At 43.2% G+C, this 15,368-nt stretch overlaps 1 protein-coding gene across 2 annotated transcripts in view; it reads right to left on the reverse strand.

Moving 5' to 3' along the window:
* Positions 1-1,513: 1,513 nt before the first annotated feature.
* The window catches only part of GLB1 (galactosidase beta 1), a 39,812-nt gene continuing 25,957 nt past the window's right edge, over positions 1,514-15,368 (reverse strand). For both annotated transcript variants that reach the window (XM_083406954.1, XM_083406955.1), the window contains 4 exons: positions 14,886-14,996; positions 11,368-11,499; positions 6,662-6,886; positions 1,514-4,336 (listed from right to left, as the gene is read on the reverse strand). In XM_083406954.1, coding sequence (XP_083263080.1) covers positions 4,076-4,336; positions 6,662-6,886; positions 11,368-11,499; positions 14,886-14,996 — 729 coding nt within the window. In that variant the 3' untranslated portion in view covers positions 1,514-4,075. The remainder of the gene's footprint in view (positions 4,337-6,661; positions 6,887-11,367; positions 11,500-14,885; positions 14,997-15,368) is intronic.

Here is a 15,368-nt window from a genome sequence, read left to right on the forward strand (position 1 = left end):
GATTTACTTCTGAGTAGAAAGGGTTAGGTTCACACTGTTATGCCTCTAGTTTAGCTTGGAAAGACCACGCAGGCAATATTCTAGCCAGTTGCTCGGTTCATTAAAAGTGATTCTGTCCATCCGGATTCTGGACACACAGTGAGAATCAAAGGCAGCAATGATGCTCAGTTTTCCTTCCATTGTATATCCAGGGAAGAGGGAGGAAAAAAAGACTTCTGTAGTTGCTTCCTTTGTCAATTACAGCAGTTGTCTAGAGTTGTCTACCTGGTGGGGAAGGTGCATGTGCATTCTTAACTGATTTAAGCGACTGCTTTTCTGGGACATGGTATGTCCATCTCTGTTACTGAAAAATAAACTCTGCATAGTAAGGAAGAATAGAAATGGCTTTAGGCTTCTTAAAAGTGCAGTGGGTCATTCCCCATGTCCTCACTTTACGCAGTCTGGTTCTAATAGATAGATAGATAGATAAATAGATAGAGAGAGATATAAAGATATATAGATATACAGTGGTACCTCAGGTTACATACGCTTCAGGTTACATACGCTTCAGGTTACAGACTCTGCTAACCCAGAAATAGTGCTTCAGGTTAAGAACTTTGTTTCAGGATGAGAACAGAAATTGTGCTCCGGCGGTGCGGTGGCAGCAGGAGGTCCCATTAGCTAAAGTGGTCTTCAGGTTAAGAACAGTTTCAGGTTGAGAACGGACCTCCAGAACGAATTAATTCCTTAACCCGAGGTACCACTGTATAGATAAATATATAAAAACCCACAGCATTATTACTATGGGGTGGTTGGAAATCGTTCTGTCGAAAACCACCACAATTTATGTTGCCATTTTGGATAAATTCAAACCAGAAGACTAGAAACTCTTACGAAAATATTTTATTGTCGTAGTGTTGATCTGCTATTATTATGCAAAGACTCACCTTACAAAAGCCAGAAAAGCCAACAGCTGTTACAGTAATTTAAAATAACAACAGTGCAAAAGATAGACAGTTTCCATGGTTATGGACAATACAAATTCCTGCAGCAATGATGATTAGGCACTTTGATATTATCCAGACAGAAAAAGAGGTTGTTTCCATACCAGAGCCCTTTAGCACTGCTAAGGCACTGCAAAAATGGAGCTATCCTTACTGTCCAGCAAGGAGCTAAGCAAATGTATAGGCTGGCAAGAAAGGGAATGTCTCCCTCTCTCGGAAATCCTGGTATGAATTGGAAAAAGCATCTTCCAGGAATTTGCAGTTATCATAACAACCACTCAAGTTTCCTTATGAATCCACCTGGGTAGTTACACAAACAACGATATGTTGGCAATGCAATGCTTATCTGCTAAGGGCCATGGCTCACATTATGACTTCAGCAGATTATGCTATGCTAATGTCTAAAAAGAAAAGAAAAAAAATGTATTGTCTAAATGGTAAATGAGGCACACAATCAGCTTCAGAATAAGATCCAAGAACTGGACCCTATACTGGAGTTGGTTTCATGTGTACTTTTTTTTGGGGGGGGGGGGGATTTGAACTTGAAAGGCCACAGAGGAGCACTGCTGTGTGGAACAGTAACTAATACCTCAGTTGCAGCACATGACAGATAGATAGATGACATATGGAGCGACTTATTCTGGAAACAGGTGTCTAGACTAGGGTATTCTTTCACAGTCAGGCAATAAGGCAGTCTGGAACCACCTAAAATAAACCCCAATATATACACGACTGTATCCAATATGCTTACTGGATGAGCAGCCACATATACTACTCACTTAAACACTAATGAATACTATACTTTCAGAACAAAGTTCAAAACTTCAAATTGGCACAGCATTGTACTCTGAAACCAGATGAGGGGCCATCAATCTTTTTGGATCAGTGCACTGTGGGCGCCAGTCAAAAAATGGCTCCCACTCAACATGGCCACTGTGGGAGGCATGACATAATACAACATGGGGCAGTCATGGCAAAGTTTTTCCCATAATTCTACTTCCATATTAGAAAACGTGTGGCCTGGCTTTATTTATTTATTCAAGTTATACACCTGAGGATCGCAGGGCCGTTTACAATGTAAAAACACAAAAATGTGTACCATTGTAACAAACAAAAACAACAACCCCCTCACAGTTCAAAAGGCTGTAGGTTTAATTAGCCAAAGGCCTGGGAGAAGAGAAATGCTTTTGCCAGCAGCTAGAGATATGTAACGAAGGTGCCAGGCGAGCCTTCCTGGGGAGGGCATTCCACAAGCAGGGAGCCACCACAGAAAAGGCCCATCCTCGTGTTGCTGCCCTCCAGACGTCTTGAGGACGAGGAACACAAAGAAGGACCTCAGATGATGATTGCAAATGATGGGTTGGCTCATATTATGAATTTCTGCTTGCCATACAGCTGTTTAAGGCGCAAGAACTCTGTTTTCACCCAATGCCAACCCTAAACCAAATCAACACAAGATAATATCACCAAGGCAACTATCCATAAACAAACAATAAACATCCATAAAAATGGCGAAAGTAGTTTCTTTCCCCAATCAGTTTTCTCTTAAACAAGAGCAAACACAGTAGATGGACTCTTTATTACTGTGTCTGCAATTGTTCAAGATAAAATCTATTTCGGAAAGAGAATAAATGAGCACTGAACCACTGGCATATTACAAGTGAACTCTTTATTTACGGCGATTGCTATTGTTTCAGATAAAACCGATTTGAGAAAGAAACCACTTTCGCCATGTTTATGGACCTTTATTGTTTCTTTACAGATGCCTTGGAGATAGTCGATTACAGTAGTCATTGTATCACCACCCTGTTCATTGCTTTATTGTTAAACCCTAAACCCATTAAATATTGAGCTACTTTTGCATAGACATGGATACCACTGTAGTATAAGTTAACTATACAGTGAATTCCTAAGGAGTGCCTGCTCTTTAGCTCCTGCAGAGCAAGTGACACAAGAAGTTTTCACATTCACATTTTGGGGCAAGGGGGATCCTTTAACACCCACCCACAAGTATTCGGTGGTGATATTTGCAGAAAATAACTTCTAGGGACTGGTCTCAGACAAATCCACCACAGGAATGATGCATCCTAGTTGCTCAGGAAAACAGGAGGGGAAATGGCAGAGATGCTAAGAACGAGAAAATAAAGACATAAGCAGGAAAAGTACATCAAAGCAGAGGAGGAAACAGCAGCTTTTGAGGACTCCGGAGATTCCTATAACCTGCTATCCAAACAACTCATTATCACAGCTCTGACTTCACTCAGTGGAAGTGAGGCAGGCTCATTTCACAGAAGGAGAACCTTCACATTTTGCTTCATGAGTTTTGTTCTAGGAGGGCTACAGACTTAATTTTTTAAAAAAACAAAAGTTTGGGGTCTGGGGTGCCAATGAAAGCTATTCCAAGTGCAATAGTTTCTACAGGTACCATGTTGGCATTCCCCATTTTATAACTCTTTATAATATTTTCAATTTTGGAAGTGGAGCCCAAACTTTGTGGCAGGAGTAAAAAAAAAAAAAAAAGATGCTGAAATTTGGGTGATTAAAACCACCTTCTGCCCAAATGTTGAAGGCTCACCACCCACAGCCCAACTCCTATGAAATGCCAAGTGTTTCTTATGCATATTCTTTCAAATGTGGAAAAATTGGTAAAAATATTAATTGTAACCCAAAACAAAATGGTGGTCAAATGAGCCCCTAAAATGTTTTGTTCACTTTCATGTAGCAAAAGTCGTTCAGCCTTTCACAACCTCCACCAAGTTATGAATCTAAGCATTAGTGGTCTGACTGCAAAGGAAATAGGTAAAATTGCAGCACCCCAAATTTCATAAGGGAAAAAGATCTGATTCTGATACGTGTTCAACAATTTATTAAACAAACTGATTGCCTGTTTCTTTGTTGAAACCCTTTGGGATGCATAGGAATAATTTTTTTTTGTTGCAGATAAAAAAGGCATTATTTTCACTTTCAAAATAATGAATTAAATTGACACTTTCCGCTGATTTTAAAAACACTGATTTCCACCCCACACAACCAATAGCATTGGAAATGAAGGATCTGCAGAATAAACTAAGTAAAGAGGCATTCTAATACAATCATCTATGGTTTGGCCATAAATCTTTAGTGAACAGTTTCTCGGTACTGCTTTCATAGTGAAGAGTTGCGTTGAGAATGGGTTTGTCTACAAACTCTACAAAACACTTCTGAGCGCCGCATGGAGACTTCTCCAACTCCAGAACTGTAATGTTGTTTAGAGAGGATGAAACAAGGATGTTGCTTGGAACAAACAGTGTTAGTTGAGGTCCACGGGTTGGCCAATAGCGTCCTAAGTTAAAGCCATTGATCCAGACTTGTCCCTGCAAAGAAACAAACCATTAGAAGAAACTGACTCCGGAAATCTGGCAAACCTGACATCCTTAACTGAGAATTCAGTGCTGTCTTTAAAAATTCATTTTGCACTGCACTGACACAAGTGTGGCATTAAAAGGGCTCTGCTATAATGAATGCTTGCAAAATAGCTTTGTCCATTCCATCTTTAGGCATCAGTATTCAAGCCTGCAGCATAACCGCCTCAGGCCAAAAATTAGGTAAAATGAAAAATGGGGAGGAAATATGGAGTCATGCTTGGCATGGTCTAAAAATGTATTCCACTGATGAACTTATGCTACACATCTACCTCTGCAAAATGCACTCACTTTTATTTTCCAAAACCACTCTGCCCAAACATTTAATTTGTACATTTTAAGAGCTGAGTTGTTAGGTGTGTAGCTCTGGGCTGAGATAATTATCAGTTACTTTCCACAAGGTGTGAATGGGTTTCAGCCTCAGAAACATCCTTATCAAAAGCATCTCTGGCTGTGGTTTGCTTTGCCAAGGCTTAAAATGAACCACTCTCTCTTCTGCAGGAAGAGGTTTTCTGAGGAAAATATTTAGCAGCGCCAGTTTTTTATTTCTGTATTCAAGGCTAAAGTATGCTGCATTCTGTGCTAGGCATTCGACACACAACGCTACCCCAAAAGCAAAAATAAAAACCACAGCTACACAAGTCATAAGAATAGCCAGTCTGTCTGTAAAAGAAAAACAACACAGCCATTTAAAAGCCAATCTACCTACAGGAGAAAAATTCTTTAAAGCTCAAGTTTTTTACCAGATGGGCAGTAATGGAAGCTGCTATCCCTTGTCAGAGCTGGACTTTATAGCGTTGGTACAGCATTTTACACGGCGGACCCAAGATTTTGCGGCCCTCACCTCTGTACGGAAAAGCGGCAGCCCAGGACCTCTCCCACAAATCTAAGGGGCCCAGGGAGGTACATTTAGGAGGAGGACATCTCTAATAAGAATTTGTTCTCGTTTATAGGAATGAATGTTAAGCCCTGTGAACCTTTTGTAAATTGTTGGTTTCAAATAATTACACTGACAGGGATCAATTGTGGGAAAGAGATTACAGGGAACCAAGCAAAGGATCTTCTTAGTAGAAACATCCTCCCATTAGATGTCAAGGAAATAAACAACTATCTGAGTTTTAGAAGACATCTGAAAGCAGCCCTGTACAGGGAAGATTTTAATGTTTGATGTCTTATGATGCTTTAATTCGTTGGAAGCTGCCCAGAGTGGCTGGGGCAACCCAGCCAGATGTCCAGCCTATGAATAAAGTTGTTGTTGTTGTTAAAAAAACAAGCTTTCCCAACAACTGGAGGAAAAGGCCTCTTGCCTTAGATGTTCATTTTAGCTGCAGGGAGTGGGGGGTGAAGGTTGGCACTGCTTTTAATGACAATGCCTAAAATTAGGGTGCAGGGAGTGTGGAATTACAGTGGTACCTTGGGTTACAGACGCTTCAGGTTACAGACTCCGCTAACCCAGAAATAGTACCTCGGGTTAAGAACTTTGCTTCAGGATGAGAACAGAAATCATGCGGCGACAGCGGGAGGCCCCATTAGTTAAAGTGGTACCTCAGGTTAAGAACAGTTTCAGGTTAAGAACAGACCTCCGGAATGAATTAAGTTCTAATCCAAGGTACCACTGTACAATACAGTGGTACCTTGGTTCTCAAACTTAATTTGTTCCAGGAGTCAGTTCAACTCCTGAGACGTTCGAAAACCAAGGCGTGGGTTCTGATTGGCTGCAGGAGCTTCCTGCACTCAAGCAGAAGCCGCGTCGGACGTTCAGCTTCTGAAAAGCATTTGAAAACTGGAACACTTACTTCCAGGTTTTCAGTGTTTGGGAGCTGATTTGTTCGTCAACTAAGCCGTTCTCAAACCAAGGTATGATTGTAACTTTAAACAATCCCCCTTGCCCAATTTTAGGCATCATTAGCTGCTGCGGCCAAGTGCAACCGTGGCACAGGCACTTCCGCAGCTATCCCACCCTGAATGTCTGGCTTTGCGGACCCCCTTGGCAAGGGGGGAGGAGGTGGGGAGTCTCACTTCAAGGCAGATAGGCAGAAGGGCCAGAGAAAGCCAGACAAGGCAATTGGAGAGCCGGGAGGGATGCCCCTTTGACACACCTGAAGCAGTCACTCCAGTTTGCCCAATGGAAGGTCTGGCCCTGATCAACTCTGTCAACAAATTCTGACCCAAAGCCTCTCGCTGTATCTTTTAAGAACTTTTCGGTAAGTAAAAGGGCCTTGAAGCTAGCAACCATATCTACTGAACTTTTCGTGAAAGAAAGGGAGGGAAAAGTACCTTTGTCCACCCAGGAAATGCAATATACGTATCCTGAGGTAAGTCAGGGATTCCACTAGGAATAGAAAAACTGCCAGTATAAAAAGAAGGTTCTTCATTGCTTGATCCATTTCCACCAGACCCCTCGTTCTTAAGACCCTGGCTCACAGCTGTGTCTATGTCCAGGGGGTATATCTCCCAGTCGGCAAGTGTCTCATTGCCCAGAGTTAAATTCGAAACCAAGCCCTGCAAACAGATTGGTCATAAATACAATCAGAGAGAGGAAAGCAGAAATGAGCCTTTAAACAGATTCTCGCTGATGTTAGTGTTGGCTATAAAATAACATTTAAAAAGGAGAAATTACTTCATTCAATAAAAGGTTGTCTTGTTTTAATCGGCCTTACGTTGTGCTGTTTCTGTTTTATTTTTTTGTACTTCATGAGGGGTTTCTAAACTGGGAACTCAAATTATACACTAAAAAGCAGAAACAACCATCCTAGGGAACCTTTAGAACAAACTACAAGTTACTTCAATTTTGCAGTGTGCTTACAAAGTTATTTTCCAGCTAATTATTGCTCTTCTTCAGAACTTTACAGGTCTGAATGCTGTCATCAGCTAAAAGTACTACACAACCAGTGAAATTCTATACATGTTTACAGAAAAGCTAGTCCCAGCAATGAATTCCTGGGTTTGCTCCAGGAAATATAGAAATGTAGAATCTAAGAAGTAACACTGTCTATCCAAAGCTGTGTCAGACCAAACACTCTCTTGCTGGACCCAAATGACATGCTAATACATGTTTGTCACATAAGCAGATCTTCCTCTTTTTTGCCATTCAGCAAAACACTAGGGCTATATTTCATCAACCTTTCTCAAATTTGTGGCAACCTCATTTCACTTTTAAGAGCAAATTAAACCAGAAGTCAGTATCACAAACTCGGAAGCTGCTTTATTTGAATAGCAAATACAGGTGTCAAGATGAACATTCGAAAGTGACCTGCTCAAAGATCTAAAAAGAGAAGAACCAAGTTCTAAAGCTCTCAGCTCTGCACCTGAGAACTTCCTTTCTGAAGCTCCATTTTTAGAGATGTTTTGCAAGATAAAATTTATCTAGGATTTGATCTCACCTTTAAACATGATGATACATAATTCTTCACATGCACAAGTTTCCACATCCTGTATGCAAGTTTTAGACACTAAAGAACTTCTATTTAAACCTCTTTAAAAAACTATAATAGATTGAAAAGGTTTTTCCACTGCAACACATTGTAACATCATAGGGGGCTTTCTCAAATGGAGCACCAAAGGTAACTTCCAGATGCAAAAGAATTCACCTTTGATGGGACGTAGAAGAGGGAATGTATCAGGCACAGGAAACCTGTCCTCTTTTGCATTTGACTGCCCCACGTCCCTTCATTGAACTAAAGGCCAGTTCAGATATTTTGATTTTCTGCACCAGACCCCTCTGTCACATGGGTTTTTAAAGAGAAACCAAAGTGCAAGACAGGCTTTACACAAGGGATGCAGGTGACGCTGTGGTCTAAACCACCGAGCCTCTTGCGCTTGCTGGTCAGAAGGTTGGTGGTTCGAAACCCCACAATGGGGTGAGCTCCTGTTGCTCTGTCTCAGCTCCTGCCAACCTAGCAGTTCAAAAGCACACCAGTGCAAGTAGTTAAAGAGGTATCGCTGTGGCAGGAAGGTAAACAGTGTTTCCGTGTGCTCTGGTTTCCGTCACGGTGTCCCGTTGCACCAGAAGCGGTTTAGTCACGCTGGCCACATGACCCGGAAAGCTGTCTGTAGACAAACACTGGCTCCCTTGGCCTGAAAGCGAGATGAGCACCGCAACCCCATAGTCGCCTTTGGCTGGACTTGACTGTTCAGGGGTCCTCTACCTTTTTACCTTCCACAAGGGAAGTGGAATCTGTGGTGGCTTCAAATGACCATTGGTAATGCTGGCTGGGGATGTTTGACTGCAACATCACCTGGAGGGCCACAGGTTCCCATCCCTGCTTTACACCAGGGTTTCCCAAACTTGGGTCTCCAGCTGTTTTTGGACTGCAACTCCCATCATTCCTAGCTAGCAGCACCAGTGGTTGGGGAGGATGGGAATTTTGGTCCAAAAGCAGCTGGAGACCCAAGTTTGGGAAACCCTGCTCTATAGAATTAAACTGGTAATGTTGCTGTTGTTGTTGTTGTTTAGTCGTTTAGTCGTGTCCGACTCTTCGTGACCCCATGGACCAGAGCACGCCAGGCACTCCTGTCTTCCACTGCCTCCCGCAGTTTGGTCAAACTCATGCTGGTAGCTTCGAGAACACTGTCCAACCATCTCGTCCTCTGTCGTCCCCTTCTCCTTGTGCCCTCCACCTTTCCCAACATCAGGGTCTTTTCCAGGGAATCTTCTATTCTCATGAGGTGGCCAAAGTACTGGAGCCTCAGCTTCAGGATCTGTCCACCCAGTGAGCACTCAGGGCCTTAAGAATGGATAGGTTTGATCTTCTTGCAGTCCATGGGACTCTCAAGTCTCCTCCAGCACCATAATTCAAAAGCATCAATTCTTCAGCGATCAGCCTTCTTTATGGTCCAGCTCTCATTTCCATACATCACTACTGGGAAGACCATAGCTTTAACTATATAGGCCTTTGTTGGCAAGGTGATGTCTCTGCTTTTTAAGATGCTGTCTAGGTTTGTCATTGCTTTTTGGGGGGAAATGCTGCCACAATTACAGATTGCGGCAGCTAGACTGGTGACGGCCGCCGAGACCACATAACACCGGTCTTGAAAGACCTACATTGGCTCCCAGTACGTTTCCGAGCACAATTCAAAGTGCTGGTGTTGACCTTTAAAGCCCTAAACGGCCTCGGCCCAGGATACCTGAAGGAGCGTCTCCACCCCCATCATTCTGCCCGGACGCTGAGGTCCAGCGCCGAGGGCCTTCTAGCGGTTCCCTCATTGCGAGAAGCAAAGCTACAGGGAACCAGGCAGAGGGCCTTCTAGGTAGTGGCGCCTGCCCTGTGGAACGCCCTCCCATCAGATGTCAAAGCGATAAATAACTACCTGACATTTAGAAGACATCTTAAGGCAGCCCTGTTCAGGGAAGTTTTTAAATCTGTGATATTTTACTGTATTTTTTTTTTCTATGGAAGCCGCCCAGAGTGGCTGGGGAGGCCCAGCCAGATGGGCGGGGTACAAATAATAAATTATTAATATTAATATTAATATTAATATTAGTATTATTATTAGGCTAATGGCTGCTGCAGGCTACATACATGTACAGTCAATCCACACAGAGGTTTTGTGGTTTCATGTTTTGATTATAATGTAACCTGGGTTTTTTTTTTTTTGTGATATTTTTCTAACCTGCTCTGGAACCATTGGATGAAGGGTGGACTATAGGTGTAAGTACTAAACCACAAAGCAAACAAAGGAGGCCTTCACACACATTTACAGCTCTCACGTGTCTCAATAACCCATAAACTGTTCCTCAGTATGAATGAGCAGCACTTCTTCTGTGCTCCCATTGCTGAGCTGGAAGCAACACACTATGAACCCTGGGCTTAATGTGGCAAGCCAACCAGCATTTGTGGTTCCTTTCTTCCAAACAAGCCATGATTTACCCATCAGACCTTGGCTCAAAGCAGGGATGAGCAAAATGAGGACCATTCAGCAGTATGCACCAGCAGGCTACTTGCTCGTGGCAAAGCAGACAATGTCACATATGCGAGAGATCGCGTGCGGAAAATAAGCACGTGGAGCTGACGCTAAGAGGAATCCTTGAGGCAGCTCGCTCTTAGGCAGTCTTCAAATCAACATGGGTTCATAATTGTCAGGGAACTGCCATCGGAGCTGGAGGTGGAGAGGAGGCTCCAGAGGGATGGCGGAGAGGGTCCCAGCAGGGAGAGAGGCAGCCCATCCGCTGGGGAAGGAAATCAACGTAACACCAGTGGAGAAGGGGGGCAGATGGAGGAATCGGAGAGGTGGCTCCAGGACTCCTCGCCGGAGACCAGCGGAGAGAGTACGGGTACTCCGCTGCCCACACCCTCTTTGCGCAGAAGACTTCCGTGCAGGCAGAGTAGGAGGAGACTGGGCGTCAAACAGCTTCTATGCTGGAAGAGGTTCAAGAAACGCCCACTGACGGATTCTGCCAGCGACTGAGGCAGCCACAGAACTTGAGGCTGTCCAGACAGAAAGGGTTCAACCAGGCAACCAAGCCAGGAGTAACGGCAACTTACGCACAAGCAACCCCTAGAACCATTACAATAATGTTCCCTAAAGCGTGGCATTAAGGAGCCCAGAGGTAGAAAATTATTCTACAGCGAGTCAGTAACAGCAGTGGGAAGAGCACAACCTCCCATTTTACAATCATTAGAGTAGAGAAGAAGGGCAAAGGTCCATACTGTGTCTTGTGGCTGATCTCAATATATAGATAAATGTATATTTCTACAGGAAGCCTTTTGCACCACCCCAGCAAGTCCACAGAGAAGCCCAAACTACCCAAGCAGCACTCCCACTTTCTAAAGGGAGGCCCCTTTCAAAAGGATCTTTCCTTTCAATACCCCTGAGACCTGTGGGTATAGGGCAGTATATAAATTGAACTAATTAATTAATTATAATACATTGCATGTAAAGGTTTTGCTTGCATTAGCACAAAGTCACCTATTCTACCCTCGAAAAGCGATTCATGGGCTATGTTACATTTTGCTGTATAATTAAGGAAGACGGAGATGTACCTTGAAGTCATTGTTGTGTCTTCCAAAATTTACTCGGCCCATGTTTTCCACCAGCAAATCCAAATGCGCTCCAGTGCTCCCAGTTATATTTAGCGCTAAGATACGTCTTCTTTCAAGAACTCCCTGAGGAATCTGCACAAATAATATCAATACTTAAAATCTAAACCTGAAACAGGGTACAGAACACAAACAACTTTAATGCATTTTACAAAGTCCCTATTTTTAGATTTTTTTCCCCTGTATTTTTGCAAGGGGATTTAGTAAGAATTCAATTTCCCCCAACTGTGTTAACTCATAATTTGAATCAGCTGAACTTCGTAATTCTCATTCAAAGTGATTCAAGACATTTCAAGGTTTTTTCCTCCCTGATGACAGAACAACCAGTTCCCGTGAAGTTTAAAATTTCCCCACCCTCTGTGGTCAGGAAGTCTAAATGGCTGATTTAAAGCTTGTAAGATTTGTAATGTAGTCAAGTAAGTGTTGAAACAATTCATTATTTTCTTGATGGTATTTTTCCCCCATCTGCAAAAAAAGTTAAACACGCAGGTGAAATGTAGCGTGAGAGTGAACCCCTTAGATGGAATCACGTCAAAATGAATCACAAGCTAGAGAGTAGCTTCACTCAGCCATTTTAGATATCATTCCTAGTGTATATCATGTAATTATGTGCTTAAATTCCCCCAATATCTTCTCCCACTCCACTACTGTACATGGCCTTCCAAGGCCCAGTGCAGACATAACTTTTTCAACCATTCTTAGAATATGAGGAGGAGGAGCACTTCCTTTCCCCTCCATCTGAACTCCATTTCCATTTTCAGAGCCAACCACGGTGCCACACTAAACTGGCACTGATGCCAATGTTAATGATGGCTAGGCTCAACGAGCTTGAAAACTCACTTCTAGCCATGACGGCAAACCGCAGATTATCTGCTTTGTGTGCCTTTGATGTGCAAGGCTACAACTTTGTCATCAGCTCAATTCGCAGGTGACAATAAACCATGGTTTGTACTGAATGTACAGATTCATGCTGTTCTGTTCTGTTCTTCCCCAAAGGAAGCAAAGCGCGACCCCTGTCCTTCCGCTACTTCAATTGCAGGAATTGTGCTCTGTTTCACGCAAACAAATCACAACTGGTAAGCAAAGAACAAACCTTGGCTAACCATTGTGGTTTTTCTGGAGTCAACCAAAACATGGATTCTGGTTTCAGACGCAATTATAAGCCAGTGATTATGTGCCCCCCCAACCACCCACATTTCAGGAGAAGAAGCAAAGCAGGAAAGTTGTGGCGTTAGAACATTGCCACTGAAGAGCACGGCTTTACCCCATGGCAGTGAAGAAACAACCTCTGATAAAATATTCTTTAAATGCACCCCTCCAAGCTTTGAGGAGCAGGTGCAAAATTTACCTGTTCATGAGGGTATCTGCTTACAACAGAAGTGATACTGTGTGGATAAAATATTTTCAGCTCAATGCTATTGACTGGTATTTGGGTTGTGTGACTTTAGGCTTTATTTCTTATACGCTACGTCGAGTCTTTGGAGAGATGGAGTAAAAACATTTTTGCTGCTCTGAGGTCAATAGTTTGCAGTCAACTCATAGTACGGATTTGCATGGTTATGCAAAGAGCCTGGGAACTGTTCAACAATGCAAGTTTTCAAAGTCTAAGTTTAGCTCAAAATTCTGGCATGTTTTTGGCTCTTCTGGCAACCTTATTCCACATGGGTTTTTATTATGAATTGTGGTAGGCAAGTCAAAGCAGACAGATACAGAGTGAGTCTTTATGCCTCTTAATTTTACTGTGCACATGGTAATGTGGAACAAAATGGGCTGAAGCACGTTGCCCTCACTAGTGTTTAACCATCTGAAACCTAAAAGGTATTTGAATATATTTGACAAGGAGTTCATACATCGCTCAGTGGCTGCATCATCAGATTAATTATTTGTACGCATGAATCAGACTTCACATCTCCAACGCTGGAGACAAAACTCTCAGGTTAACATCACTTGGCATGCAATACTTTTCAATGGAGATGGTTCACAAATTGCAATTTAAGCCACCAGCTGATGAGATATACTCATAAGAGATAGACTCATGTACACATGAGAGAGGCAGAGCTCTGCTGTGTGCATGTACAATGTACCTGACCTCTTATCACGAGCATTGCTGCACCTTACCAAGAGGAAAAGGTGCAAGGTGGCATTGAGGTCTGTGTGGTGAAAATGCCAACAGTGTGTTTGAAACACACTGATCTTGTTCCTCACCTTCCAGACACACTGCAGTGATGCTAGTAACAAGGGGCCAGGTAAGCGCCCCAGCCGACCATGAGACGCAGGTGCCTTCAAATGTTGGCGGGCATTGTGCTCAAAAGAACCTAACTCGTTCTACCTAACTCGTTCTCAAGGGATGGTGTTTTGGTCCTGACCTTGTGATGCACTTTTAAGCAGAAGTCTGGACCTAGAGAGAAGGGCAGGCGGATCGTTCATGCTGCGATACTGCATTTCTGAAGTACCTCTGAAGTGGCATGGTGCTTTGAAGGCCCACTAACCACCTCCAAAGCACAACCTCTACTGCGGGGGGAAAACTCACTTCCACCCACGCTGCCTCTCTAGCTCCAAGCTTGAGAGGAGAGCTGGGGTGTGTATTTCTCATGCTGTGCTTCTCAAGGTGCTAACAGCCCCTCAGAAGCACAGCACAGCTGTGCTGGCAACATTTTGCCACCTCGGCAGCTTCAACTCACAGAGGGAGACTGTTAGAATTCCTGCTCCATGGTTGCAATCATGGGATCGTTGTCTGTCACATGACGGTATGTGTTTTGACTCCACAGAGTGGGAAGTGACGAAGACGGGATGTTTGTGTTACTGTGTTCCATGAAGTGGGACTGTTGTCCTTTGTTCTTTTCTCTTTGCTGTCTGATGCTAAAGAGAGAGGGAGCCATGTTGCAGTGCTTCGTGTGTGTTTATATATAAATAAAGTAGATTAGCCAAAATGCTGAGTTGCTGAGGTCTGGTACACAAAGCTGCGAAGACTCTGCGGATCCCTAAGTGTGCCCGTGTTGGTTGGCATTGGTCACTGTGATGTTCGGGTTGAAGAAAACTTTTGAAGCTCCCGAACGATTGAACAGGAGGGAGAGAACATGCCAGTCAGGCATGTGTCTCTGCCAGGGTCCTACTCGAGTGTAGGCCGAGCTCCTGACAGAGACATAGGCTTGTTCTTTCGGCATATCCTGCTCATCAAGATGGGCTGGTGTGGGATACTCACAGTGGGAAACAAACTCCTGATCATACAAACAAAACAAAACAAAACTCAAGCCGAAGAAACAACTACAGCAGTTTCCCAAACTTGGGTCTCCAGCTGTTTTTGAACTACAAATCCCATCATCTCTGGCTAGCAGGACCAGTGATCAAGGATGATGGGAATCGTAGTCCAAAAACAGATGGCGACCCAAGTTTGGGAGACCCTGAGCCACAATATCTAGCGTCGCTGAGGTAAACAAGAAAGCTGGAAGTTCTTCGCTTACCCCGTCCACAACGACATAAGCACGATCATGAATTCCATTAAGTATTGAATACAGCGGTTCTTCAGTACAGTTTCTTGGTAGCTTAGTTCTGTATAATACATACCCAACGTACTTGAAGAAGAAAGTGGGGAGAAAGCCGTGAGAAGAAAGTGTTACTTCTGAAAGGTCAGAATCAGATTATAAATACCTCTAACTTAAACATCTCTATGTATTTCATGCATGGGTTTCAAGAATTCAAGCTTAAAAATCAAAAAACGATATATTAGCTACTGAAAGTTCAATTATTTTGGTTAAGATTAGGTGAGTCATACTCGCTTTCGAAGTTTGTATTAGTGCTTACCTAGCTGTTAAAAGGTCTTAATTTCAAAGATTCATCCAGTGAAATGAAAAGATGACTTTTCTCTACAGAGAAAAGACTGCATGGCCCAACATGGATGATCAACTTCTGGTTCAATGAGCCTCTTTGCTCCTGCTTCACTGTTC

The sequence above is a fragment of the Podarcis tiliguerta genome (assembly GCF_965153285.1).
Source record: "Podarcis tiliguerta genome assembly, chromosome: 12".
NCBI classification, from domain to species: domain Eukaryota; kingdom Metazoa; phylum Chordata; class Lepidosauria; order Squamata; family Lacertidae; genus Podarcis; species Podarcis tiliguerta.